The 27,602-nt window shown below is 41.9% G+C and overlaps 1 protein-coding gene across 1 annotated transcript; it reads left to right on the top strand.

Annotated features, from left to right (window-relative positions):
• SLC26A3 (solute carrier family 26 member 3) lies at nucleotides 1-27,010 on the top strand. Its single transcript, XM_008173661.4, has 21 exons — nucleotides 1-121; nucleotides 3,606-3,806; nucleotides 4,603-4,742; nucleotides 4,880-4,990; nucleotides 5,217-5,374; nucleotides 6,580-6,744; nucleotides 7,900-8,052; nucleotides 10,467-10,549; nucleotides 12,306-12,453; nucleotides 12,587-12,700; nucleotides 12,804-12,881; nucleotides 14,475-14,570; nucleotides 15,672-15,778; nucleotides 16,399-16,468; nucleotides 16,558-16,650; nucleotides 18,558-18,653; nucleotides 19,983-20,216; nucleotides 21,262-21,316; nucleotides 22,542-22,687; nucleotides 25,260-25,325; nucleotides 26,536-27,010. The coding sequence occupies exons 2-21, from the start codon at nucleotides 3,676-3,678 to the stop codon at nucleotides 26,557-26,559; spliced, it is 2,268 nt and encodes a 755-aa protein (XP_008171883.2). The 5' UTR covers nucleotides 1-121; nucleotides 3,606-3,675; the 3' UTR covers nucleotides 26,560-27,010.
• Nucleotides 27,011-27,602: the final 592 nt, after the last annotated feature.

Raw genomic sequence — 27,602 nt, 5'->3', positions numbered from 1 at the left:
AGTATATAGGGAAATTTTGAAATGAAGAACAGCAGTAGCTGCTTGCACTGACTCAGAGAAACTTTATGCCTTGAATTTCTTGGATACCTTCTTCCAAAGGGCTTCATAGAAAACACATCAGGTAGGATTCAGAACTACCAATGTGTGTGCATGATGCATAAATTAGTTCTAAGAGCATGACATATAAACAAAATGTTTTACGTTATATAATTTCTTGAGAAAGATAAAAGCCTTCTTTACAGAATTTGTTTATTTGCTGGTGGCTTTTGAACTATATATATTTGTATTATATTTGTAATATCGTGAGGGGAAAAATCCTACAGAAACTTCAAACAGCTATGTATTTAACAGTTTCAAATAACAGCATGCATACAATAAGATGTGCTTTATCAAAGGCTTCATAGATATTTTAGGGGATTAGTAGTGGGATAGAGTCTTGTATAGGTGACAGATGTTAGCCATATTGCTTAATGCACTGTTAGAAAGTGTTCAGACACCAGAGTGATGTGATCAATACAAGAACCTATGTAGAATAGACTATTATCTCTAGGTTGTCAGTTCAAATCCAACCTTGGCTAATAATGAGTTAAAGTTGTTATCATTTGATGGCTGTTCTGTGACTGGTGTAATCTGAGTCTAGTTCCCAATGGACAGGCCTCCACATTACAAAAGCCACTAACAGAATTGGAACTAGATGGCAGTCTCAGTGGGAAGATTAAAAGGCAGAAACACTTTGGCAAGGCAGTTTAGGAAACTGACATTAGGCTACTTCTTGGTGCTGCATATTTTCTGTGGCTATGTAGAGGACATCAGTCTCCAGGACTATCCAGCATTACATTTTCTTTCAAATATTTAAAGTAATTAATGATAAAGAGGGTTGGAAAATGAAGCTTAAAATAATTAATTCCTAAGCAAAATGCAAGTGGTTCTGGGATTTTATCTTCTTGAACATACACAGGGATAAAATCAGAGGAAGCAGTAGAAGGACAGTACTGTGTGGGGTACTGGATAGATTCCTGATACAACATACAGGAGAAGGAAGCACATATGTAGTCATGTAGAACTCAGTGTTATTCAGTGACATGCACCTTGAGGAGCAAGAAATCCTCTTCAAGATGGAAGAATTTTAAGGCACCGGAACTGTAGTTGAAAACCTAAGGGACACTGTTCAAAATCTAATAAGAATGCGGCTTAACATATTTGGGTTTCTATAAGGGAGAGCCTCTTATCTTGAACAAGACAAACTTTAAGAAAACAACTGTGCTATTGTAAAGAGTCAACTGGAATAGTGAAGTGGAACTGAGTACAGGAGAGTCCTGAAGAAACATACTCAATGTACTCTGAGCTCAGTAAATTAATTTAGCACTCTGGAAGATAAAAGAAGGGCAATAAAACCAAAGTGCTGACTAAGGAATTCATAAATGCTGCAGCATCAGGGGAAAATGTCTGAGAGATGTATAAGTACAGCCAATGTTTTAATATTTATTTTCTGTGAGTGTTTCAAAGAATTAATACAGTGCATCAGGTGTGACATACAAAGCACAGAACTATTGAAGAAGGAATTCCAATAGCATTAGACCTTGCAACATGAAGCTTAAAAGGTTCATATGCAGATTCTCATATATTGGGAAATATAACAACGCTAAAATCTCTGATGAGGGAAATTCTGATCTAGAAACATGTCTAGGACATGCAGATTAAGGATCAATGAAGAAAGAATAAAATAAAACACCACATCTATTTAAACACCATCAGCCTCAGGTCTGGGGCTCTGATCCAACTGCTCAGATACTACGGTGATGGGCAGAAGTATAAAACTAAAGATAGATAGGCATTGAAGTCAATGGAAAGACTCCTGTTGACTTCAGTGGAATTTGGGACAGGATCTGGAAGAATAAACCAGCTACGGCTGGACCTAGGTTTTAACTATTTTTGTCTGGTGGAGTGTGCAATGGCTTAGTTTCAAATTTTGGAGAACCTTTAGGTCTGATTTTTTTTTGTAGCAAAAAGTTGTTATATCATCTATGAAAATACTTTCTCAAGCCATTGCCAAAGGCGAAAAACAGCATATCAACAAAAGAGTGGTTTTAGGAGAATCAGTTGACATAATTTATTTGGACTTTCAAATAGCCATTGACAAAGTCTCCCTCAAGAGGCTATTAAGAAACTAAATAGTCATGGGGTAACATGTAGAGTTCTGTCATGGATGAGAAAGGGGCTAACCAAACTTTTCAAACTTTTTCATGGTGGGAACCAGATTTTGATGCAGAGATTGTTTCATGACTAAGCACCTGTCCTCTCAGTCACAATCATGACCACTTCTTCCCATTTGCAAATATATAACATACCTCTGACAACTTCAACAATTGCATACATGGAAGCAAAATGTTAGATATTTATTTAATGTATTGTAATGCAGTTCAGTAGTTGGAAACAAGGGGGAACTAGCACTAAGTGGCCAGCCACCTCTCCTCTGACCACCATGATCCACACAACACAGTTTGGAAACTTCTGTGCTCAGAGACAGAAAACCAAGTTGTAGGAATAAACAGTCTGTTTTTAAGATGGCGAAAGATTATACAGCTGGTGCTCCAAGGTTCTGTTCTAGGACTGATGCTGTCTAATAGATTTACTAATGATTGGAACAGGTGATGAACAGTGAGGTGGAAACATTTTTCAGACAACACAAAATTATTTAGGCTAATCAGAACTAGGAAGACTTTGAAGAATTTCAGAGGAGCCTACCCAAGCTCGGTGAATGGGCAGCCCAATGGCAGATTAAATTAATTGTTGAAAAAATTGAGGTAATGCCCACTAGGAAGAATGATAATAATCTACTCATTCACAATGCTGCATTCTAAATTCCCTATAGCCACTGAGGAGAAAGACCAGGGATTATAGTGGACAGCTCAGTAAAAACTTCTGCTCAGTGCAGACAAATACAATGTTAGTATGCATGAGGAACAGGATAGAAAATAACACTGAGGGGATGACTGTGATGAAGACTTGTGCAGGTGCCTGGGGAAGAAGCATGCAAGAAGCTGTAAAGGAAACATCTACTTAAAAGTAAATAATCTAGGAAGTTATCCTTATTATTGCATACAGCCATTCATTAGTCTCTATGGAGCCAAGCCAAAAAGTTTGACTCCAGTTCCAAGCTTTCACAAAGTCCAAAGGCTTGGACACATCTTTACTCCTTAGGTTGCTAGGTCAGATTCAGTGAGCTCCCAAACTTCCTGGCAGCCCATAGTGTTCCTCACGCTCAGTGTAACAACAGGAAATTGTATTAAAAACAATCAGTTTCCCTTGATTGAGGTAGATTTTATTGGTAAACACTTGACTAGGAGATAAGCTAACCCTGACCCAATCTCAACATTCTGACTGTCTCTTTTGGAACAATAGCTTTCTTTCCCTAGTGAAGTGCTCCCTAGCAATGTGAGGGGGAGGGAAGGAGGTCACTCTGACAAAACAAAATTTATTTTTCTTAATCCTGTTTCTTTTGATCTTCAAAGGTAGTAATGCTCAGTTTGGAATCCACTCATCTGTGCACTTCATAATGCTCCTCCTGAGTTATTTAAGAGGCACATTCTGTTATTTATTTTCAGGTTTTTAAGTGACTAGTGTCAAAGAGCTATACATAAGAATCTTCCATCCTAACCCAGCACTTCAGGAAAAATGGTTGAACCTGTAGGCAACCAGTATGTTGTGGCCAGACCGGTATACTCAGAGAACTCATTTGGTGAAGAACATAAGAAAGTGCACAGATACCATAAAACCTTTTTGGATCATCTGAGGGTATGTTTTAGGTAAGAAACATTTTTTGTAAATATTGATGTTAGAAATAGATCCCCTGAGCTACCTCCTAACTCTCAAATATTCTGAACTACATTGTCATATTTGGGGTCGGGAAGGATTTTTCCTCCAGGGCAGATTGGCAGAGGCCCTGGGGGGTTTTCGCCTTCCTCTGCAGCGTGGGGCACGGGTCACTTGCTGGAGGATTCTCTGCACTTGAAGTCTTTAAACCACAAGTTGAGGACTTCAACAGCTCAGACATAGATCAGAGGGTTTGTTACAGGAGTGGGTGAGTGAGATTCTGTGGCCTGCGTTGTACAGGAGGTCAGACTAGAAGATCATAATGGTCCCTTCTGACCTTAAAGTCTATGAGTCTATGAGTCTTACAATCTTCCTTCCAGCTAGTCTCATAAAGACTTTCACCCAGCTTTTGCTGTTGGTTTCTTCAACATCCACCTCTCCCATTCTGAAGAAAACAAACATTAACTCTCAACACTGAGGGACAAATTCATCCCTTAACTCCATTCAATTCAGTTAATCACTGAGGTAACTCCATCCATTCAACTCAGATGACCCCTAGTGTAACTCTTGTTAATGGAGTCCCACCATGGAGGAATGTGTCACTCTTTTGCCTAAAAATATTCCTGAAACAGTGGGGTTATGGCTCAGGCAGGTTGTTCCATGTTGGATACCTCTGACAGGCTGAAATCTAAATTCTTATCCTTTAGTTTTATATATCAAGATTAGGTTTCACTATTGACTGACTCAAAGATGTTAGCTGCCTGAACTGTGGTTTGTCACATATTTCAGATGTTCCCCACAAAAGGCCAAGAATATTGCCACTGGTTTGTTACCTATAACTTCCTGGTTGCCAGCATATCGCGTCAAGGAATGGCTCCTGAGTGACTTTGTCTCTGGGCTCAGCACAGGGCTGGTGGCTGTCCTGCAAGGTAATCTTTGGGAAATGCTTTTGCTTTGTTTTTGTTCTTTCTAAGATCAAAATACCATGTAAGTCCATGTCGAGAGATCCTGTAGACTTCCACCTCTAATATGTGCTTAACTTTCCCTGTGTTTTCTATTATTACAGGTCTAGCATTTGCTTTACTAGTGTATGTTCGCCCGGGGTATGGACTTTATGCAGCCTTTTTCCCAGTCATAGGCTATTTTTTCTTTGGCACTTCCAGACATATCTCTGTTGGTAAGTTAAGTCATATTGCACAGTATTTACTCTGCTCTCTTTCATAGTTTACGTTTTAGTAACTCATGTGGAAAATAAAGAAATGAAAATCCCCAGACGTAACTTATTACACACCGTTCCATTTGGGAAAGCTTTGTAACTTTTTTCAAACATGAAATAAAATTGTGGTTGATGGAAACTTATATTTTACCCGTCCAGCTTTAATGCATTACTTTGTGTGAATTAGGTCCGTTCCCTGTTCTGAGTATAATGGTGGGAGAAGTAGTTATGAAGTTAGTCGATGAGGAGAGTGTTGGAAACAGCACTTTAACGACTTCTACGGCACTAGATGACGAGAAGATACAGGTGGCAGCAACTGTATCACTCCTTGCTGGAATTTTTCAGGTTGGTACCTCATAATGATATCTATCTATCTATCCTTCCTCCATGCTGCCAGTCCCAAGGGACTATAAATTAAACCATCACCACCATCATCCTCCCAACTGGATGAATTTGTCCCATTGACCAGGAGCCATCTGGGTGAGCTATTTGGAAGCTTCTACAGATATTGACTTGCAGGCTATTGACAAGGGCATTAAGGATGGCCCTACCTTTCATATGCTGCTACATTTCTGTTAAAAACAATTATTGTGCATGGGCCCGATCCCACAGGCTATCCAAGCACAGAATGCCCCACTTATTGCAAAATCATTAACCAGATTTTTCCTAGAGGGGCAGTGATACATATCCATAGGTCTGAGAACAGAATAGAGCCATTATATTGGTGAGGTAAACAGTCATATTGAAGGAAGCTTCATATAACAGTGATACAGTATAAGGATGAAGTCAGAGAGGAAGACAAATATATTTAGTTCCATTTTATTCTGGAAATAATACTGTAGAACACATTCCTGTGTAGTGAATGCATATATATGTTTCCACATCATGAAAGATTTATAATGTGTAAGAAATATGGATACACTGAAAATTTTAACAGCAAGGACATTTAGGATATGTCTACAGAACAAAGAAAACCCACACGGCTGGCCCATGCCCGCTGACTTGGCATGAGGTGGGAAGGTCCCAGAGCTGGGGCTGCAGCCTGAGCCCAGAATTCTACAAAGCGATGAAACAGCCCCGCACGTCTGAATCAGCTGGCTCAGGCCAGCCAAAGGCTTTTCTTTGCTGTGTAGCTATACCCTTACTTTGGATCAAAAGTAAAACTCAGAGGTTTAGGATTTCTGTAGGAATGACTGTTACTTATGCTTCCAGTGTTGCCCACTGTCATGCAAGTCTCACAATATTTGGGTGTTTCTTAAAGCCCCAGATCTTGGAGTCATGAGATTAGGTGACAATCTCAGCTTTCATTTTTTTTAAAAGTAAGTTCCTAATCCTCTTGGTTTGCAGAGAAAAGCTTGGAAACATGAACCAAGGGAACCCTAAAGGCTCAGAATCCAGAATGCAAAATTTAAAAAAAAATGTATTATTTAAAAAAAAAACTCACAATTCATAAACCAATCCCAATCATGATTTTTGAATGTTTGGGGTCAACAATATTGTGCTTCTCTTCTAACTACATCTAACAAATGATTGGTTGTTTTGTGTTACAGTTGCTTTTGGGAGCACTACAGGTTGGATTCGTAATTATTTATCTATCTCAGTCATTAATCAGTGGTTTCACTACTGCTGCAGCTATCCATGTTGTGGTGTCTCAGCTGAAATTCATACTCCAGCTACCGGTTACTGGATGTAAGGAACCACTTTCAATTTTCTGTGTAAGTATTCCTCAGTTGCTAACAACATGATGCAATACTGACAGACCCCGGTCGTCGGCAGGCGGGATCGAACCTGGGACCTCTGTAGCTAAATGCATGAGTCTCTACTGCATGAGCTAAAAGCCACTTGTCTTTAGCTAGGGCTGTAAAGCAATGTCATTAATCTCTCTCTCTCTCTCTAAGTGGTCTCAGTGCCACTAGATGGAACAGAGCCCCACACCCAGAAGGTGTGTGGGTTACATAGACAAGTAGAGTATATCAGACTCTAGATCACCAAGTAGTTACACCAACCGAATCTTCAGAGTAAAAAAAAAAAAGAAGCAATTTGCAAAAAGATGTGTTATTGTCACAAAATAATGATATTTAGATATTGTATTGGGTGCACAAATAGGCTAATTATATGACCTTTTCTACAATATGTTAGCATGTCCTTCAGAGTCCATGTAGCTTTGTCTCGGGCATTTTCTTATATCTACTAATTCTTATTGGACTGGAATATAAATAAATGCAATATTGTAGATGTCTTTCATTTGGGTTTAGCTCCCAGGGGTCTGGTTGCATGATTAAAAATCAAAAGAAACAAAGAAAGAAAGAGCTGACTTGCTGAAGATTTATTTATGTGTTCAGTTATTTTTTCCCAAAAATTTCTGACTTCCTGGGATCTGGGAAATAGAGCCCTTCACCTGTATGTTATCATTATCACTCTGGGTCAGGTTTGTGGTGGCCAACAGTTATTATCACCAGATGGCTGTCTGGTGTCCTAAATGTAATAAGCTGTTTGTTGTTCTCAGTCCAGTTCCTGGCTGGCAAGCATGTGTATCACAACTCCTCACTCCTGCTGGTAGCAGTCTCAGCAGATAAGCTAAGTGGAGAGCATGGAAACAGATGTACCATCTCACCCCTAGAGAGGAGATCAGGAAGTCAGGTTTGAGGGTCATTGTGGAGAAGTTAGCATTGCTGTTGTCTATCTGTGGATAAATACCATTCTTTACTCGCCAGGAGTCTCAGTCCAAACCATTCCACCAGAACTAAATCCTGACTAAAATAATAATTAAAGAAATATAAATATTTTTATTTTTTTTTAAAAGGTGATGCCCACTGCATCAAGCGAAGGCAGCCTATTTCAAAGCACTCTCTCTCTTTTTAATTCTGTAGACTCTGGGAAAGATTGGTGGGCAGATCACGAAGACAAACATTGCAGATCTTGTCACAGCACTCATTATCTTGGTCATTGTGTTTGTGGTGAAAGAAATTAATGAGCGATACAAAGCCAAACTACCAGTGCCCATCCCAATTGAACTCTTTGTGGTAAGGATTATTCCACTTCCTTATTTCAAGTGTATAGTGACAATAGTGCCACACAAAGCAGGGTTTTAAACCTGTTTCTACGTACTATAGTATTTTTCTCAACTACTGTCTTCTTTCTGTCTTTGACAAAAACCATTGTGGGTTATATCCTGACAGAGATATCATTATGTGCTTTACATTTCTTTCACTGTTTTATAATTTAACATATCTTTAGAGAGAAAAGTATTATTCATGAAATGTTTTATGTCTGATTTATCTGTAAAATCAGACACTCCCCTTAAAACCAAGCACTACAGCATTCTACTGGAACTCTACGGCTGTCAAGGTTCCTTCCCCACTCTGAACTCTAGGGTACAGATGTGGAGACCTGCATGAGAACCTCTAAGCTTAACTACCAGCTTAGATCTGGTTTTGCTGCCACCACACAAATTATTTATGAGTTATTTGGGAAACTCTGTCTACCTCCCCCCCCAGAATATCTCCCTCCCAAGTACTATAACCCTTCCCTGGGTAGCCTTGAGAGACTTCTCCACCAATTTCCTGGTGAACACCGATCCAAACCCTTGGATCTTAAAACAAGGAAAAAATCAATCAGGTTCTTAAAAAGAAGGCTTTTAATTAAAGAAAGAAAGGTAAAAATCATCTCTGTAAAATCAGGATGGAAGATAACTTTACAGGGTAATCAGATTCAAAGAGCCCAGAGGAACCCCCTCTAGCCTTAGGTTCAAAGTTACAGCAAACAGAGGTAAACCCTCTATCAAAAGGAACATTTACAAGTTGAGAAAACAAAGATAAAACTAATACACCTTGCCTGGCTGATACTTACAAGTTTGAAATATGAGAGACTTGTTCAGAAAGATTTGGAGAGCATGGATTGATGTCTGGTCCCTTTTAGTCCCAAGAGTGAACAACCCCCAAAACAAAGAGCACAAACAAAAGCCTTCCCCCCCACCAAGATTTGAAAGTATCTTGTCCCCTTATTGGTCCTTTGGGTCAGTGGTCAGCCAGATTACCTGAGCTTCTTAACCCTTTACAGGTAAAAGGATTTTGGTGTCTCTGGTCAGGAGAGATTTTATAGTATTGTACACAGGAGGGCTGTTAACCTTCCCTTTATAGCTATGACAGCTGCAGAGCAGTATTTCTCAACTGGTGGGTCACAACTGGCAGGGGGGTCATGAGGCTTGAAAATGTTATTACAATCTAAAGCAATCAATAAATCAGATTTCCAGAATAACTTTGGGGTGGCCAAAACTTTCAGTGTTTTTGAGATCAAACTATTTATAACCCTTTGATCTATTATGTGCAGTAGCTCTGCCCCTTTCATGTCCATGTAGTTGACCCTCTCCCACTGTCTCACTCCCCGTCTCCTATATTCTTCAAGGTCCATTATTCTCCGTCGGCTTCTTAAAACACACACACACAAATAAAGTATATAGCCCGTATCATGGCTACAGTGTTTACATTTACTATGAAAGCAAGAGTAATGGGGTCACAAAACGCTGAATAAGGGGTCCCCAACCGGAAAGGGTTGAGAAACACTGCTGTTGTACTATAGACTATTGTAGTACTTTTTTTTACTCAAGGAGAGCAGAAAATGTCCATTTTGTAAGGATGTATTCCACCACTAATGAGAAAGTTTGCTGGAATCTCAGGGTGGGTTACGAACACAGACACACCTGTAACACCTAAAACTTACCTCTGAATCAGGAGCGTAGCCATGAGTGGGCCTAGGTGGGCCATGGCCTACCCACTTAGCATCCAGGCCCAGCCCCCCAACTCCGGCTCTGGTCCGGCCCCAGCACTAGCCCTGCCCAGACCTGGAGGACGCTGCACACTGGGTGCCCCCCGCCCAACCGGAAGGGGAGGGAGCACCAGACGAGGAGGGTGGGCGAGCGGGTGACCTGGTGTCGGTGGCAGAGGAGATCCTCAAAAAAGACAGGCCTGCTGCCTTGGAGAGCTGGATCCGGCGTGGGGCGGTGGGACAGAGATGGGTGCCAGAAGCCGTGTGCACTGGAGAGCAGCGTCTCCTCCCAGAGTTGGGTGCATGCAGGGGGACCCGAGGAACCCCTGGCCAGAGTGTCTATCGCTCCCCCAAGGCCGGCTGAAGAGATAGAGGGGAGGCGGGCCCCCCCAATCCCTCCTGCCTCCCTGATCCCTCCTACCCCTTTCCCCCATCATTGCCCACACACCCAAAGTCGAGGCCCACCCAAATGTCCCATGCTGGCTACGCCTCGGCTCTGAATAGCAGGAAAATGTCTAGTTTTGGAGGCCTAATCTACCACTAGTAAGGACATTAGAAAGCACATCAAAGAGGCAATGTTTGCTAGGAAGAAGCGAAAGGATGGTTTGAAATAGTGACTTTTTTGTGGTCTTATTTGCAAATTCCTAATGTAGATAATTTTGCTACCTTACAGACAGTCATAGCAACAGGTATATCCTATGCCTGTAATTTCAAAGAGAGGTTTCAAGTTGATGTCATTGGACAACTAGAAAAAGGGTAAGAGTATAATTCTTAAACTTTCCGGTGGAGCACAATATGCTTTCTAAACAAGTTCTTAGCCACAGAATTCACCCATCTCTGCCTTCTAATTAAATACTCTGCATTAATAAAACTTACTTCTTCTGAGCAGTTAAGTAAACTTTTTGCATTCAACAATATCACAGCTTTCAACAGACTAATTTTCAATAGATAAGAGCTATTCAGTAATGAAAAGCATTTTTTCTTCCAAGAAACTGAGAATTAATTAATTCATTCCTTGTTGTGTGAAATGACCAGTTGAATACTAGGAAAAGGGGTGTCAGAGTTACCGAACTAATTGCTCTTCTGCCCCATCCTGGTCTTTGAGCATACCCTGACTCAGGTCTCAGGCCGTCAGCTATCTCAGAGTGGAATCGTGCAATTCTCATACTCAGACCAGTCCTTGAGCTGCAGTCCCCTGTGATCAACTATGATTATCTCAATGGGCCTGACCTGTCTTCAGTGCCTGGAGTTCTGTTCCTTCCAGCAGCAATAACAGTGGTATCCAGTAGCCAAATAGTCTGCTTAAAGCAAGCCTGTCCCCCTCAATAGTTCCTGACAATTGAGCTCCCTCTTGCTCTCCAAAGAAAGTTTGTTACCTATTTATAACCCTTTGATTTATTAGTTTTCAGCCTGGCAAAACAGCCTAGAAGTAGATCAATGTCCTGTATTGTCTAATGTGTTTCTTGAGAGGTTGCCTATCTGTAATTATTGTGTTGCTCTCCTGCTTGCTTTTCCCACAACCCCTTATTAAACTAGAACAATACATTCATGTAAAAAAGTCTTGTAACTCAATATCTAATAACTTCACCCCACTGACCAGGTCACATACAGCATTCATTACATTATTACGACTCAGTTTGCTTAGATTACTATGACATCTCTAAATCCCCCATGACAAATAGGGCATAAATACCTACATTTAGAATATAAGCACAGAAGTGTGTCACGAGAAAGAAACATAACATGACAATACACTGCTGCAACCTTTGCTGATGACAGAAATGTTACTGACTGCCCCTGCAGGACAGTGCTCACAGTCACTGGTGCTTCAGTGGATGAAGACAGCAGAGGAACAGCTACTTCTGCTCAACAGGCTCCGACCCTCAGATTTCAGACTGATCAATTTAAGGGCACTGAAAAACCAGTTCATTGAAGAATGTCTTTTTATTGCCCTGGGACTACAAAAGCTCCAGTCCAAAAAGCCAGGGAGCAGGAAATAAGGAAAAGATATAAACGTAGTGACTGACCTTCCTTAGCAAATATTTATTTAACTATCTAAAGAACCAGAACAAATCACAGCAGTTTTTTCCTATAGAGCGAAATCCACTCCAGTGCAGAGGACCTGTGCAAGGCCTCAGCAACAATTCAGCCCTTGACTTAGGAAGGGCCTTGTGTGTATCTTACAAATAATAATGCTCATTACAGGTGCTTGACACCTTAGGATTTGACTTCCGGTAAAGAGAGCCTGGTAATTGAATTACAAACTGAGCTGATTGCAGATTAGTAGGGAATGGACTCAATCTGAAAAGTCCCAATCCCGATTCAAACATCCCTGAAGTTCATTGGCATTTAGAGCCAAGATTATGTTGTGGTCCCACTTCTACAGAAAAGTGCACAGTTAAAATAGCACAAGAGATGGACTGTCACCAAGCTCACTGAATGCTTTGCTTACCATACTGTTTTCTTAAGCACCCCGTTAAGGCACAGTTCTCTCTTTTGGGTTCTCTTACAGATTTAAGCCTCCTGTTCAACTTGATATGAGGGTTTTCCAAAGTTGTGTGGGTGACGCTTTTTCCATAGCGATTGTTGGATTTGCAGTTGCCTTTTCAGTCGCTAAAGTATATTCTGTCAAGTATGATTACCCCATAAATGGCAACCAGGTAAACAAGAAACATTTAAATCAATATGACCATAGTACATTGCAAATGAACATAGCTTTAAAAATGCTTTGGCTTATGAACTATCTTTTCAGAACTGTTTCTTTAAAAAACCTCATATTCATTATTCTGTTAGGAATTAATTGCCTTTGGCCTGAGTAACATCTTTTGTGGCGCATTCAGCGGATTTGCTGCAAGTACATCGCTGTCAAGATCAGGTGTGCAGGAAAGCACAGGAGGCAAAACACAGGTATTGCAAATACAAGATGTTGACAGAGCTGAATGCTACATAGCACTGGCTGCACAAAGTGCTCTAGGATACAGACTTATGGTGAAATCCTTTTCTTCCACAGGTTGCTGGTCTTCTCTCTGCTGTCATTGTCCTGATTGTCATCGTGGCCATTGGATTTCTCCTGGAACCATTACAGAAGGTATTCTCTACTTTTGCATAGGATTTATTCCTGCTCATCAAGGACCTGACGCTGTTCCAGCTAGAGTCAATAGGAATTTTGCTATTGACTTCAGGAGCAGGGCAGGATTATGTCAGGGCCTGATTGTTTTCCCCAGCTCAATGCACAGAGGGGACTTTCCAAGTGTGAATTTGTCCCTGCCTGCATGGACGGATGGGAAGGGTCAGCTGGTCCTTCCCTGAACCCCACGTGTTTGGGGAGGAAGTGATCTATAGTCAATAGAGTTTAATAGAAAATGGTAACACTTTTAGAGGTGTTTTGAGCCCCTTGATAATTACATAGGGAATTATGTCCATGATATAGAAATTTATAGTAAGGTCAAAAATCCATAGCATGGATCTCATTCTCCAGTCAACACTATAGAGTTTTAGAGTAATTTTGCAAAAGCCTATGAAGCTTTCACATAACCCTATGCCTGTTAAATTCTATAGGACGTCTTTCATAAGGGATGGGACTGATGGGGACATGCAACTTTCCTCTCCTTCCTCCCCAGCCCCTTAGGGAACCTGCAGAGAAGTTAGTACAGACTGACACGCTACGTCAGCATGGACACCCAAACATCACAGAAATGAACACACAAACTCCCAAATAGATAAGATCAGATTCTGATTAACCAGGCCATTTGCTTCTCCAGATAAGGGGCCATGCTCAAATGCAGCCCCTGGTCTTTCCTGAGCCCAGGGACTGCTCCTTGCGAGGGCCCTAAAGAAAATAGGGGAGGGAGAAGGAGGAAGAGGAGGCAATGAAAAACCTAGTGGCAGAGCTAATGGAGGGCAACAGCCCCCTGCCACCCCCCAGCAGCCTTTAGGTGTATACGTGGCACCTTTTCAAGCATGTTGTGCAACTGACAAAAGAAGGTTACAACACAAATTTTCACACGGGGCTACCCCACTCTCCCCTGGCAGTAGTGGCTCCTGTCCCACAGGGCTGGGCCAGGCTCCCTGTTCCAAATGTTGGGACATGTGTCAGCATGGAACCGTGACCCTGTGTGCAATGTCATAACGCCATTCAGTCCAACTTGGCCCAGCCAGCTCTCCGTCATGACAGAGGAGTGCTGGGCCAAACCTGAATGGCGCTGTAACCTTGTGCGCCAGGTCACAATACCCACAGTGGGGTCCCAGGTCCAGTCCTGCGGGACAGGAGTCACCACTGCTGGGTGAGTGCAAGGTGGGCTCGCTCTCCATCTTCCAGCCCACCCCCAGAGCCTCCCCTCTGCACCAGGCCAGAATGGAGAGTGCTGCTGTGTGTGGTCAGTGCCACCAATAACCCACCATTCCCTGCTCACAAAGACTGGCACCACCACTGCTGTGGCCCCACCCTCTTCTGCACTGGCCAGTGCAGCAGGCCAGCCACAAATAGAAGCACATGCTCCACTATCTTAAAGGGGAGGTGCAGAAGGCATCTAATACAGTGCTCTAGCTTAATGGCACATCCTGGCCCACAGCGTCAATGTAGCAGGAAGCACCCATTGTCCTCTGGCCCATGCTCTGTGTCTGTTACTAGAATCTTGTAATTATAACATTCGGCATTTGCTCTCTTTTGTGTTTTTAACAGTCAGTCCTTGCAGCTTTGGCTCTCGGCAATTTAAAGGGGATGCTTATGCAGTTCAAAGAAATAGGTGTTTTATGGAAAAAGGACAAATATGACTGTGTAAGTAGCAGCCAATTTACACTTAAGAATAAAATCCAATTGCACAGGCATTTATTTTGCAAATTCTCTTAAAGATTGAGTTTATTTGCCTTGCTTTACTGCATTGAACACATCTCTGACCTGCATTTTTATTTTTATACAAGATTTTTTTAAAATGTTTTTTCACTCAGTCTCATCTCTTTTAGCTCAGTTCTCTCTCTTTAATCTTCACATTCACCCATTTCATCAGTCTTCTTCATTAAAAAAATCCCACCATTCAAAATCAATTATATAAAGAAGTAACAGAAAAATTGGTAAATATGTGGCCTGTTGGCTACACATTTATGGACCTATTTTCACTTCAATACATGTATGTAGCTCCCATTACTGCCAATGAGAGCTATGTAAATGAATCATCACTTACAGTGTAGCTTGGCAATTACTGCTAATGATAAAGCTAAAGAAATGACTGAAAGGCAGCATTGCCAGTAGACAAGGCATACCTCGTAGAATCAGAAGATCTGGGTTCGGTGCCGAACAGGGCCACTCACTTTTTGTGTTACGTAGCTACTGTGGGCCTCAGTGTTTTCCAGCTCGAAAATGAGGATATGGATCTTTACCCTGCATGATGAAACACTTTGAGGCCTGTGATAAAAAATTCCAAGTGTTCTTATAATTATTATTTAAATACTTCCAGTTTTCAATTAAATACATTCATAGTAGCTAAACTTTCCTCTCTCGACACAAGATTATATTCACAAATATTACCTTTCCCAATATCATGATTTACATTCTACCTTGTCCTTTTGCCAGATATTTTTAAGCGCATTCAACTAGTTTTGTATACAAAGTCATGCTTTTTTAATATATCAGCACTTCACATCTATTATACAGCATTCAGTTTCAAAAAGACTTTCCAGCATTAACTAACTAAGTTATCCTTCCAGCACACCCATGAGATTGGTAAATCTCACTCTCTCAGTTCTGTTAACTAAGAAGGATTTTTACCCAAGAGCATAGGCACAGTCGAGATCAGACCCGGAGTTTCTGGTTCCCTATCTGTGTTTATACTCTTGCTTCCTAGTGTAATTTAACATCTGAAATTGTGTATATTTTTTACAGATGATATGGATTGTGACTTTCCTATGTACTGTAATACTGGGGCTTGCTATTGGACTAGGAGTTTCAATAGGATTTGAACTCCTGACCATAGTGTTCCGCACACAGTTGTAAGTAAATGTTGAATATAACGTAAACCCTATCAAGACTGCATGTTGAAAATAAACTCATTTAAAACATAGAGGACCAAATTTTCCAGCCTCAATGTGGCCTGCAACTTTGCACTCAAAATCAATTCTAGGGGATAATTCTGGATACTAAATATTATAAGTCAAGGGGAATGTTGTGTTCTGCTTCCTGTTAATGAGAAAAGGCATGTGAATCACACTTCAATGGGACTATATAATCTAGATAATAATAATTATACCTAGCTCTTATATAGCTAAGTATTATTCTAATTATTACTCACGTGCGTAATGCTTGCCAGTAAGAATACGGGGGTCACAGTCTGGCCCATAATAAGCTACAGCACTCTGTCAATATAGATACTCTTCTCCCATTTGAATTTACTTTTCATAGTTAATTTTCTTTCTTAGTTTAGAGTAAAAGGCTCTTAGATTGATTACATGACCAGTACAATTATCATAATGCTGAGATCATTTTATTTTATCAGCCATTAAGGCAGTACAGCTTTCCAACAGCAAGATAAGACTTTAAAGACCACAGCAATTGTTCATTCCATTATGTTCCAGCATGATGTATAAATAACTTGATTTGTATTTGTTTGCAGTCCAAAGTGCACTCTTTTGGCTAATGTTGGAAGAAGCAACATCTACAAAAACAGAAAGGATTATGTAGACGTAAGAGCCTGTATATTATTTACATCATCTGTTGCATGCATTTCTGTGCAATAGACACTTGTAAGTAACGCCCCTACTTTGTTGTGTAGATATATGAGCCAGAGGGAGTGAAGATTTTCAGCTGTCCGGCCCCGATATTCTTTGCTAATATTGACTTCTTTCAGGAGAAACTTATCACCTCTGTAAGTTTTTTCTTGGCAATCACTTTAAATGAATTACTTTGAGTTCAAATGAATGAATTTGAAGGGGAGAGGGGAGGGATAGCTCAGTGGTTTGAGCATTGCCCTGCTAAACTCAGGGTTGTGAGTTCAATCCTTGAGGGGGCCATTTGGGGATTTAGTTGGGGATTCGTCCTGCTTTGAGCAGGGGGTTGGACTAGATGACCTCCGGAGGTCCCTTCTAACCCTGATATTCTATGATTCTAATTACATAATAAATTAAAGATAAATAAAACTTAATAATTAACAATAATAATTAACTTGCACGTTCAGCATGTTTATGATTTAATTAGCCTAGAACTGAGCCCAAAAAGAGTAGAAACATACAACTACAATTACCATTATTATCATTAATTACCTCTATAGACAAAAATGTTTAGGCTAGCTTCCATCTTAAACTCTGGTTGGCATCCTGGCCTTCAGCGTTCATTTCAAATACTGAGTGTGTGTGTGTGTAAGAAAGAAAATGACAGCCTATCTTACAGTTGTGCTGAACTTCTACTGTAATTATATATTTTCTTAAAAGTCCCTCTGAAAAAAAAAAAGGCCACAATCACACAGGACACACAAGAGGATAGTATTATTATTACTATTTAAAATGCAGTAAAACCAAGAAATTCTAGGCGCTCCCCAGATATAGAGTAAGACACATTTTTCCCCCAAAGATCTTATAGTCTAAAAAGACAGGCAGAAGAAGGGGGCAAGTGACAGCACACGAGCCAAGTGATAAGGGATGATAGGCCACATCTTACTGATTACATGTTTGGTGGCTGGTGTGTTGTTTAAAAACAATAGACATCCCCCTTTCATCATCAGCATTACTGTTTAGCCCTCCACAGCAACCCAGTTTCCTTATACCTTTCATTCCCAACAGTCAGCCTCTTCCCTCTACATTGATAGAAGTAATACATGAGGACAGGGTAATTTATTTATTATTATTAATGAGTAGTTCAGTCTTAAAATAAATAATTGACAAACTGAGTGGACAATTTAGCCTTGCAGAGAGAATAATTCCTTGAACAACCTCAGGGTCAGTGACGCCATTATCAATGACATAATCCCAGTCCTATGAGAATACTGGAGATACTGAAGCCCAAGGCCTGCTCTCCCTGAACATGGAATCATAGAAATGTAGAGGTGGCAGGGACCTCGAGAGGTCACATCCAGCCACCTGCGCTGAGGCAATACCAAGTAAACACAAGCCCAAGCCTTTTAAACCTTGCCGTTAGTTTCAGTGGGCTTTGCATCAGGCCCCTTATTCATACCAGCAAACCCATGAATACAAAAACAATGAGAAGTCCTTGTGGCACCTTAGCGACTAACAAATTTATTTGGGCATAAGCTTTCGTGGTCTAGAACCCACTTCATTAGATGCATGTAGTGAAAAATACAGTAGGCAGGTATAAATATACAGCACATGAAAAGATGGAGTTGCTTACCAAGTGGGAGATTAGTGCTAACGAGGCCAATTCAATCAGGCGGGATATGGCCTATTCCCAACACTAATCTCAGTTGCACCATGTTAATCCATTTTAAACAATGGAACCACTGTGTCCAGAAGCATAACTTCAGATTTACCCCAGTGTAAGTGAGATGAGAATCTGGTTCGGAGATTCATAGCATTTGCTTAAACGCAACAAACTATCTTTCTCAAGACAGTTCTGTACTTGATTTTAATTCACAATAGTGAATTCATTTAAGGTTTGTTTGGAGTTGTTGTTTTTTTTAACTTGGTCACTCTCCAAGAATCTACTAGCACTAATCACTTTTTAGAATAATATCAAGTTCTCTCTCAGATCTGAGGATACTGGGAATTTTTTTTGTTTGTATAAAAAGAAATCTGGAATGTTAATCAAGATGTTATTTTGCAGGTTGGTTTTAATCCATTGCGGGTGTTGCGCAAACGCAATAAAGCTTTGAGGAAAATCAGAAAGATGCTGAAGAAAGGAGAGCTGCAAATGACACCTGTAAGTGTTATATTATGTAGCTTATTATCTAGCAGAGATGAGAGGTATAAATTAGGGGAAAGATTTTCAAAGCACATGGGAGACAAAGGGTATGTCTACACTACCTGCCGGATTGGTGGGTAGTGATCGATCTATCGGGGATCGATTTATCGCATGTAGTGTAGACGCGATAAATCGATCCCCGATCGCTCTCCCGTCGACTGCTGAACTCCAGCTCGGCGAGAGGCGGAAGCAAAGTCGATGGGGGAGCCGTGGCCATCGATCCCGCAAAGTAAGTAATTTTAATTTGATCTAAGATACATCGACTTCAGCTACACTATTCTCATAGTTAAAGTTGCGTATCTTAGATCGATCCCCACCCCTCTCCCCCCAGTGTAGACCAGGCCTTAGGCATCTCATTTTCATGGACTTTCAGTGGGAGCTGAGGCCCAAATCCTCAAAGGGCAGAATTAGGCACCTAAATAGCTTTGAGGGTCTGGGCTTGGGTACCTAACTGCCCATTGTGCCTTTGAAACCCTCCCCCGTGTCAATATAATGTAAGGTTGGATACGTATTCCCACATATTATCATTTGTTAAACTAAATACAAGCTTAAAAAATAAGCTTGTTAATATATTAGAGGGGTAGCCGTGTTAGTCTGAATCTGTAAAAAGTAACAGAGGGTCCTGTGGCACCTTTGAGACTAACAGAAGTATGGGGAGCATAAGCTTTCGTGGGTAAGAACCTCACTTCTTCAGATGCCATCTGAAGAAGTGAGGTTCTTACCCACGAAAGCTTATGCTCCCCATACTTCTGTTAGTCTCAAAGGTGCCACAGGACCCTCTGTTGCTTTCTTGTTAATATAAACACCCTGGACCACGGTCTGCAGCCTTAATGTTAGGCAAAGTTCTCTTCTCTTCAGAACGATCTTTGTTTGCCCTCAGACTGTAGAACCAGATCACAAGGAGAAAAAGTTTTGAGCTATAGTTAATGTTTGCTCACAACTAGTACTTGGTTTTCTCTGAGGAGAAATCCTTCACACTTTCTATGGGCCTGACCCAAAGCCCACTGAAGTCAGAGGAGTCTTACCATTCAGGGGGCTATGGCGCATGTGCTAAATCCTTGATTAATTGGAACAAAACAGAAATTTCAAAATGGCTCCTAACTACAGGGAGGTAGAATTCCTTCCAGTGTGAAGCACAAGTAGTGAATGATGATGCATTCAATCAGGGCTTCAGCTCTCCAGTGCCTCAGTATACTATTCAAGTGTACACATCAATGTGTGCTCTTATCGCTGGACAACACCTGAGGCTGTAATGTTTACTGTGGCCATTTCTTCTCTTTAATACAGAAATCCTTTATTTGCACTGTTAATGGTCTGAATGATTCTGATGAAGAATTGGACAACAATAAAATAGAGGAGCTGGATCAGCCCACTAACATGGCAGACTTACCATTTCAAATTGACTGGAATGCAGAACTTCCTCCCAACATCACCGTGCCCAGAATTGACATCCACAGCCTCATTCTTGATTTCACAGCAGTATCATTTTTTGATGTTTCTGCCTTGAGAGTCCTCAAACAGGTAAATTACCTTTCATGAAACAACTAGCCAGGGCTTACAAGTAGAAAAAAATGTAAATGTACTATGTTTCTTAAAGGTACACCTGTATGTGCATAGGAGATCAGTAATAGATTGCATAAAGACTCAGTAGTTGGAGCTAGTTGAAAATTTTCCATCAAAACCTTTTTTCCACAGAAAATTGGGTTTGCAACTACCTGAAATTTTTCACAAAAAGTGTCTGGTTTCCATGGAAAATGTTGAGTTTTCATCAAAAACTTAGGTGTGTTCATTTTTTTGACAAAAAAGTTTAGATTTTTCATGGAAACTTTGATAAAAACTATTTTTGTTCATTTTCATCTAAATTTTCCAGTCAGTTATATCAATGGCTATACACTCCTTTCTTGACCAGATAACAGTTCTGGACGTTTTACAGCAATAAGGTATGAATCATGGTCTCAGATTTTAAACATAAAACGGGGAATCAGAACACCTGGTTCTGTTCCTGTTTCTGCCATCAACTTCCATAGTCGCCTTGGACAAGTCACTTTGGCACCTATATAGTAGCCTTATTTTCATATGAACTGAGCACCCACAGCTTCCATTAACTTTAGTAGGAATTGCAGTTCTGTTTGAGCTTTATGTTTGAAAATTCTGTCCTTTAACTCTGGAAATCTCAGTTTCTTCATCTATAAAATAGGAGCAACGATGCTTTACCACACTGGGGCATTGTCTTTCCATCAAAGATTTTCATTTTCAGCTCTTAATATTATTTAATATTGATCCTTTTCTTAAAATATATTATTATAAACTTTTTAAATTTATCTTACAAAAGAAGGTTGGCTTCAAAGTCCAGCATCAATCTAAAGAACCTATTCTGCACTCATTAAAGTTAATGAAAATTTTGTCACTAACTCCAATGGCAGCCTAAATCCATTTATTTGTGCTCAAAATACAAATGCTATCTTACAACTGTACTGTACACCTGCTGTAGACAATCACTGTCATTGCTGTTGAGTTCATGGCAAAAGAGTTAGTCTCTAAGGAATGCCTGCTTTCTGTTTAACAGACTTTAAAAGACTTCGTCCGGGTTGATGTGGATGTGTATATTGTGGGAGCACAAGGTAAGTTCTTCCATTTCTGTTAATCTTGGTTTGAAGCAACCAATTGCTCGTCGCCGTGTATCAGTTATGCCTCTTCTAGCAACACACTGCTTTCCCCACACAATTAGAAGGGGCAAACCAAATTTTTATACTAAAAGAATCTTTAAAAGCATCTAGTCAGACTCAAATTAAAAGAGTCTTGCAGGCATCAGCAGTACTGACTTTAATTGACTAAAACCAACAAGCCAAACTAAACAGACTTGAAATGAGATAAAGCTTTTACTGGCTAAAGTCAGCCTTTCATGTAAGTGTGACCAAGGGTGGATAAGAGGAAATGGGACCCAGATGTGTAAAAATATCTGCACCCACCCTAAATACCCATGGGTCCATTTTTCCCCTTTCAGGGTTTTGTACCCTCATGGTTTCCTCCATCTTAGATCTCCCCATCCTTCCATTTCCCTCACCCCACCAGAGTGAGGTTCAGTCCACTTGTGAATATTCAGACTTAGAAGGATAAAAAAATATCACCTCTGTCTATGCTCTCTCTGTCTTCCCCCCTGAAAGCTAGTGAGTTCCCAGCCCTGGGACAGCAAAGGGAGCCTGCATAAACATGTGCTGTACAGGTAGCTGGGGAACTCAAACTAAGAGTGAAGCCTCAGGAACCCACACAGACCAACCATGTCCCAATATTGCAGGCATAGGGGACACTGGCTATGCAAAATTACAGCCATATGGAGCCAGACTGTACATGGACACACTGCCCATGCCCCATCCGCAGTGTGCTGCGGAGACCTGCCATGAAGGTCTTATGCATGATGCAGAGGATACATAGAGCCCATAGGTAGGGTTTCTCCAACCCCTAACCTCCACCCCGCACACACTGCTTGTAAACTTTTTGGCCCTTACAAGTTAGCATAAAGCACCACAGGATGGGGCCTAAATGAGGAGACAAAACAACAAGGGCCAGTTCTCCTCTCCTGTGCAGCTTGTATCATCACTTCTGTGCAAAGTGCACAAAAGATAGATGTGAAATGCTACCAGCTGAGAATGTACTGTTTGGTGCCCACTTAGCACAGCAAATGCCAAAGGGGCAAGGCAGTGGAGAATCAGGCCTTGTGGCAGCCAAACTAACCCACTTAGAAAATTCTGTGTGCTCATTCAAAGGATATGCTGAGAATTCATTTTTGTCTTAATGACTGCAGGCCTGTCAGTCACTGGTTTGTGGTTTGATTCTGTTTCCCTGCAGAGGGCTTCCTGGACAAGCTGGAAAGATGTGCATTTTTTGATGAGGAGATTAAGCCCTCCATGTTTTTCATCAGCATTCACGATGCTGTTTTACACATTTTGGTAAAAAAGAACGGCTCCTGCTCACCAAAGTTCAAACCCATGAAGGTAACCACTGTGCTACGTGTTCATTCTTCTCTGGAGTAACACCTTAACAGGGCCGGCTCTAGGCACCAGCAAAGCAAGCAGTTGCTTGGGGCGGCAGATTTGCAAGGGGCGCAAGAATCCAGCATGGGAGCTGAGAACCAACAGGAGGCCCTGGGAGCTGTAGTTCCTTGGTTAGCTCCCTGCCTATAGAGCCAGCCCTGGAGCAGGGAACGAACTACATTTCCCAGCATTCCCTTGGCCACTAGCAACAGGAAAGGGTGTGGGAAAGGAGTATGGAACTGAAATCTGCAGCTTGCTGTGAATGGTAGGAACAGAGCCAGCTCTAGGTTTTTCCCCCCCCCGCTGCCCCAGCTCTGGCCCCCACCTGCACTCCTCTGCTGCCCCAGGCCTGGGCTCTCCCCCCACCCGCACCTCCTGCCGCCCCAGCCCTGGGCTCTTCCTCCCCCCCCCACACCCCCTGCCGCCCCAGCTCTGGCCCCCACCTGCACCCTCCTGCTGCCCCAGCTCTGGGCTCTCCCCTGCCCACACCCCCTGGAGCCCCAGCTCTGGCCCCCACGTGCACTCCCCTGCTGTCCCAGTCCTGGGCTTTCCCCCCCCCCCCCCACCTCCTGCCACCTCAGCTCTGGCCCCCACCCGCACCCCCTGCTGCCCCAGCCCTGGGCTCTTCCCCCCCACCCACACCACCTGCCACCCCAGCCCTGGGCTCTCCCCCAAAGAAGGAATTGGGGGGACTAAATGGATGGTGCACCTCTCTATCTGAAGCCTAGCAAGGGAGGTATGTGGATCCCACTAGAATTTAAAATGAAAAGTAAGGGAGAGGAGGCTCTGGACCTGGGCAGCTTTAGATACAGTACCAGGCACTTAGGAGGATTTCCACTTCTGAACCATGGAAGCAGAAATTGACTTTTCCTTTCCAGATATAGCTAATATTCAGAAAGGGAATCTAGTACCTGCCTTCCAGATCTGAACACCCTCAAAATTCAGGGGTGCTCAAGCTCAATTTGGGCAGCTGTTACTTCATTTCCCCCAAATCAAATATACTGATCCACTGTAACTTGCTGTAGAAAAAGTAGAATAAATTGAGCAAGAAATGCTTCCCAGTGGTTTACTAGGATTGGGACTATTTTCAACAGCCATTGCTTTCTTTTTTTTTTTTTTTTTTTTTAAGTTTTAGTTTTATTTGTTTAAAAGGAAGACCGTGATAGTGCATTCCCCATAGAAACAAATAATGGAACAAAAGAATAATAAAGGCACCTCAGCTTTTCCTCATTTATGTAGGACAGTCTTATAATATGCATCCAGATATCCTCCAGTCACACAAGCTGAAAATTGTTCCACTTTACTGCAGTTCTGTAACCATATGGGAACCAATCCTGTCTGTGTTCTGTGCACATCCAAAATTCCTGCTGAATGACCCGCCCTGGGAGCGAGTTACCAGTGACCCAGGGCTGGGGCAGCAGGAGGGTGCAATTGGGGGAGGGGGGTGAGCCCAGGGCTGGGGTGGGGGGGGGGGGGCAGCCAAAAATTTTTTTGCTTGGGGCAGCAAAAAACCTAGAGCAGGCCCTGCACCTTAAATTGCTCACAGTGCAGTTGTTTACATAGTCTCAAGGGGCTGGGTCATCCCCTCCTACCAGGACACCCAATGGAGGATGCAGGAAGCCCAGGAAATTGCATGCAGTGGAGTTCCCCCGAAACCATCACCTTGAGAGGACAGGGCTCAGAGGCCTGTAATAAAGGCAGGGGTGTGGCCTTTCACTCTGATGGAGCCACAGTAAAGGGAATTTCCAAGTCCTTGGAGAACCAGCCTATCTCCCCTCCCTGCTGGCAACTTGGCTCCTCCAGGGTTGCAGAGATCCGTACTCCATGGTTGCCCTACAGCAGCAATTGCAGAAGGGACTCAGGGGAGGAGATGACGCTTGGATTTGGATTCTCAGGCCTTGTCTACACTCAAGAGTCGTATTGATTTAATTAAATCGGTTTAGAAACTGATGTAATTAAATTGGTGCAAGCCCCATGTGTGGCCTCTTACATCAGTTTAAAAGTAGCTGATCTAAATTTAGCTTCATTCAGTAAGGAATCAGCTCAAATTAAATCCATATGAGGCACTCTTAAACCAACTGAAGGGTGTTCACACCAATGGTACCAATTTAAATAGCTTCTAAACTGAGTCAGTTAAATTGGTGCAACTTTTGTGTTTAGACAAGACCTCATTTCCACTTAGATTTCTGCATGGGATGCTGCAGGGCAAGCAAGAGATGAGGCCATTGACTGAGCAGCGCCACCCCCCATCCCAATCCTGCTTCCACAGGGCGGTGGAGCACAGCAAGCTCCACCAGAGTTGGCTGGAAGGAGGGGCAGGAAGAGTGTCGCAGAGAATGCACTTCCACCACACCAACCCCTGCGCCACTAGGACTCTGTCCCCTCCAGCCGCACAGACAGAGGGAACACTATGGCCAAGAGTCTCAAGAGTTACATTTTATGAGTCTTTAGAGCAATATTACCTTTGAAATTAGCTAAAAAGAGAGGGAAATAGAGGGTATTTTCTAACCCTGAGTCCCTCTGTTCACTACAGGAGATGGGAAGCAGTGATCATTATATTATCAATACAAACGGCGAATTACGCAACCGGGCGTACACGGTAAGGCCGCCCCCCTCCCTTCCCCCCTGCATGTCAGCAGCAACAGAAGATCAACAGCGCTTTCACTTTCTAAACACATTTAGGCTGAAGTCAAGCACTTGTGAAAGGTGCTGCCTCACCAGCTCCCGGGACACAACAGAGAGAAGAGAAAGCACAGGCACTGGCCTCACAGTGTTAAGCATTGTCTCCTGTACCCACCTCTAGGGGTCTGAGTGTTGCTCAGACTCCAAGCCCACTCACTCTTCAGGCTCACTGAGCTCACAGGTAGCCAGTTCTGGCTATGGTTTCAGCACTGCCATGGGGACTGAGATGGTCAATTTGCTTCCCATGAGTCACCAACAGGAGGACGATAATGTCCAATCACAGACCACCTCGGTCAGACTCAGAAAGTAACCCCTTGGTGTAAAAGGCTCCATCCCCATGAGCTATCCAGTTTGTTTAACTTTTTCACTGATTGGTAGCTGGCACTTTATTTAAGGCAAATAAACAGCCGTAGTGGGAGGTTTATGGCCCAGCCAGGACAAATTATCCATGGCCTTCTGGGCTGGCAACAGGCAGATGCACTTCCACATTGGGAGATGGGGAGAGGTCAGCTGATGTGATAAGCACTGCTTATCAATGCTGAATCTGTCCCCCTCCCTCCTCACCATAACACTCCTCCCAAGCGTTCACAGCCCTTGAATATTCCTACAACTTGGGGCTGGAGCAGTTCTACTCTTGGAGCCTGTATAGGAAGGGGATGGAGCTCAAACCTGCTTGGCTGAAAGCTCCACACTCAGGCTCAGCTAAGGACAGGTGATTTCAGGTTGCACCTGCCCTTAAAAATTTTCATTGACTGAGCCCCAAACAAGGATGTCAGGAGTTGTGCTTAGTGAGCGCCTCACCTCTTCTTCCGCACAGCATTATTCTCACTTACCCAAATGCCAGATATAGCTGCTGGATTTGACGGCCAGGGGTCTGACTGTAATTGTGATTGGAGGGATGGCAGCGGGAAAGATAGTCGGTAAAGGAGTGAGAGGGAAATATTCCCAAAATAGTGGGCCGCAGAATTGCCACTAAGGATAATATGATTGAGATTGGAAATGTTAAACCCCATCTCCCCTTGCGCGCTCTTAGATTGGAAAATCCTCCTGTATAGCTTAGTGAAAGATAGTTACATAAGAACATCTTTATCCAGAAGTGATATTTATTTCTTTGTTTCTTTCCACAGATGCCAACAGAAACAAAATTCTAATTCTCCCAAATCACATCATCCAACAACCAGATTTTCAGCTACAGAAGATGAATGCAGATGTACAGCATACGAAGACAGTTGTAGATATGCTGATACATTGTATAAGGGACTTTATTACATGTGATTATGTTTCAAGTTTTGGAACAAGCTTGTTATACACTACATATATTTATACATAGGCTAAAATTATGTAGTTTTTCTGATTTTATACTTTGACTTATCTTCTTCCAAAGGAGAAACAGTGGTTTAAGCAATGTTAACACCATTTGTACATATATGTGTATATTATTCGAACAGTTTATAGACAACCAGTATAGTAACAAGAGTATATACTGTGTTCTTATAACCGTTTGAAATCTTGTAATGTATATAGTATATTCTAATAGTTGACTGTCACATTGTATCTTCAACTTGTACATAATTTATTTAAAGTTCTTTTTGGGTCCTATGAGATATCCTTCTAGACTGAATTATCTTTAAACTGACCAGCCCGATATTTTATTCCACAAATGTGTGTAAAGTGATTCACATGGTTATTGTGAAATATTTATATAGTGCAGCAAATATACACAGCAATTTACAAACACAGGAGAAGATGCCTGTATTTGGCTGAAACTGATGTAAAATGCACAAAACAAAACACAGGACAAGAGAGAACATTTATAGTGAATGGTTAAATAATTATTTTAATAGCTCTATGCGTACACATATCTGTGTAGAAACAAACAAGGTGGCACACTGGTTTATTGTTATCCAAAAGTTTACAGAGGATTGAAAATAGTAAACTGCCGCTGTACTTTGCTAAAGCTACATCTTAGGATTGTGAAAATTCCACTTTATTTGGCTCCACCAGATGCCAAAAAGAGCTCCACCCAGCCACGTGCTAGATAGTCGTCTTACCTATATATAGGCTTGGCAGAATTAGATTTCTATATTTTGTTATAATTTCAACAGATAATACTGATATTTATTTTAAGCATCTTTTTAGATTTTTATCAAATATAATTTTCCCAGTTGCAAAGTTATGAGGTTCAGTCTTTTTT

The sequence above is a fragment of the Chrysemys picta genome, chromosome 1, assembly GCF_011386835.1.
Source record: "Chrysemys picta bellii isolate R12L10 chromosome 1, ASM1138683v2, whole genome shotgun sequence".
NCBI lineage: Eukaryota > Metazoa > Chordata > Testudines > Emydidae > Chrysemys > Chrysemys picta.
The sequence above is the reverse complement of the archived record's forward strand: the minus strand, read 5'-3'. Positions and strand labels throughout refer to the sequence as shown.

Coding starts and splice junctions, on each gene's coding strand:
- SLC26A3 (XM_008173661.4), top strand. CDS start 3,676: ATGGTTGAACCTGTAGGCAACCAGTATGTTGTGGCCAGACCGGTATAC. Junction 10,550..12,305: donor ATTGGACAACTAGAAAAAGG/GTAAGAGTATAA, acceptor GTTCTCTTACAG/ATTTAAGCCTCCTGTTCAAC. Junction 12,882..14,474: donor TCCTGGAACCATTACAGAAG/GTATTCTCTACT, acceptor TGTTTTTAACAG/TCAGTCCTTGCAGCTTTGGC.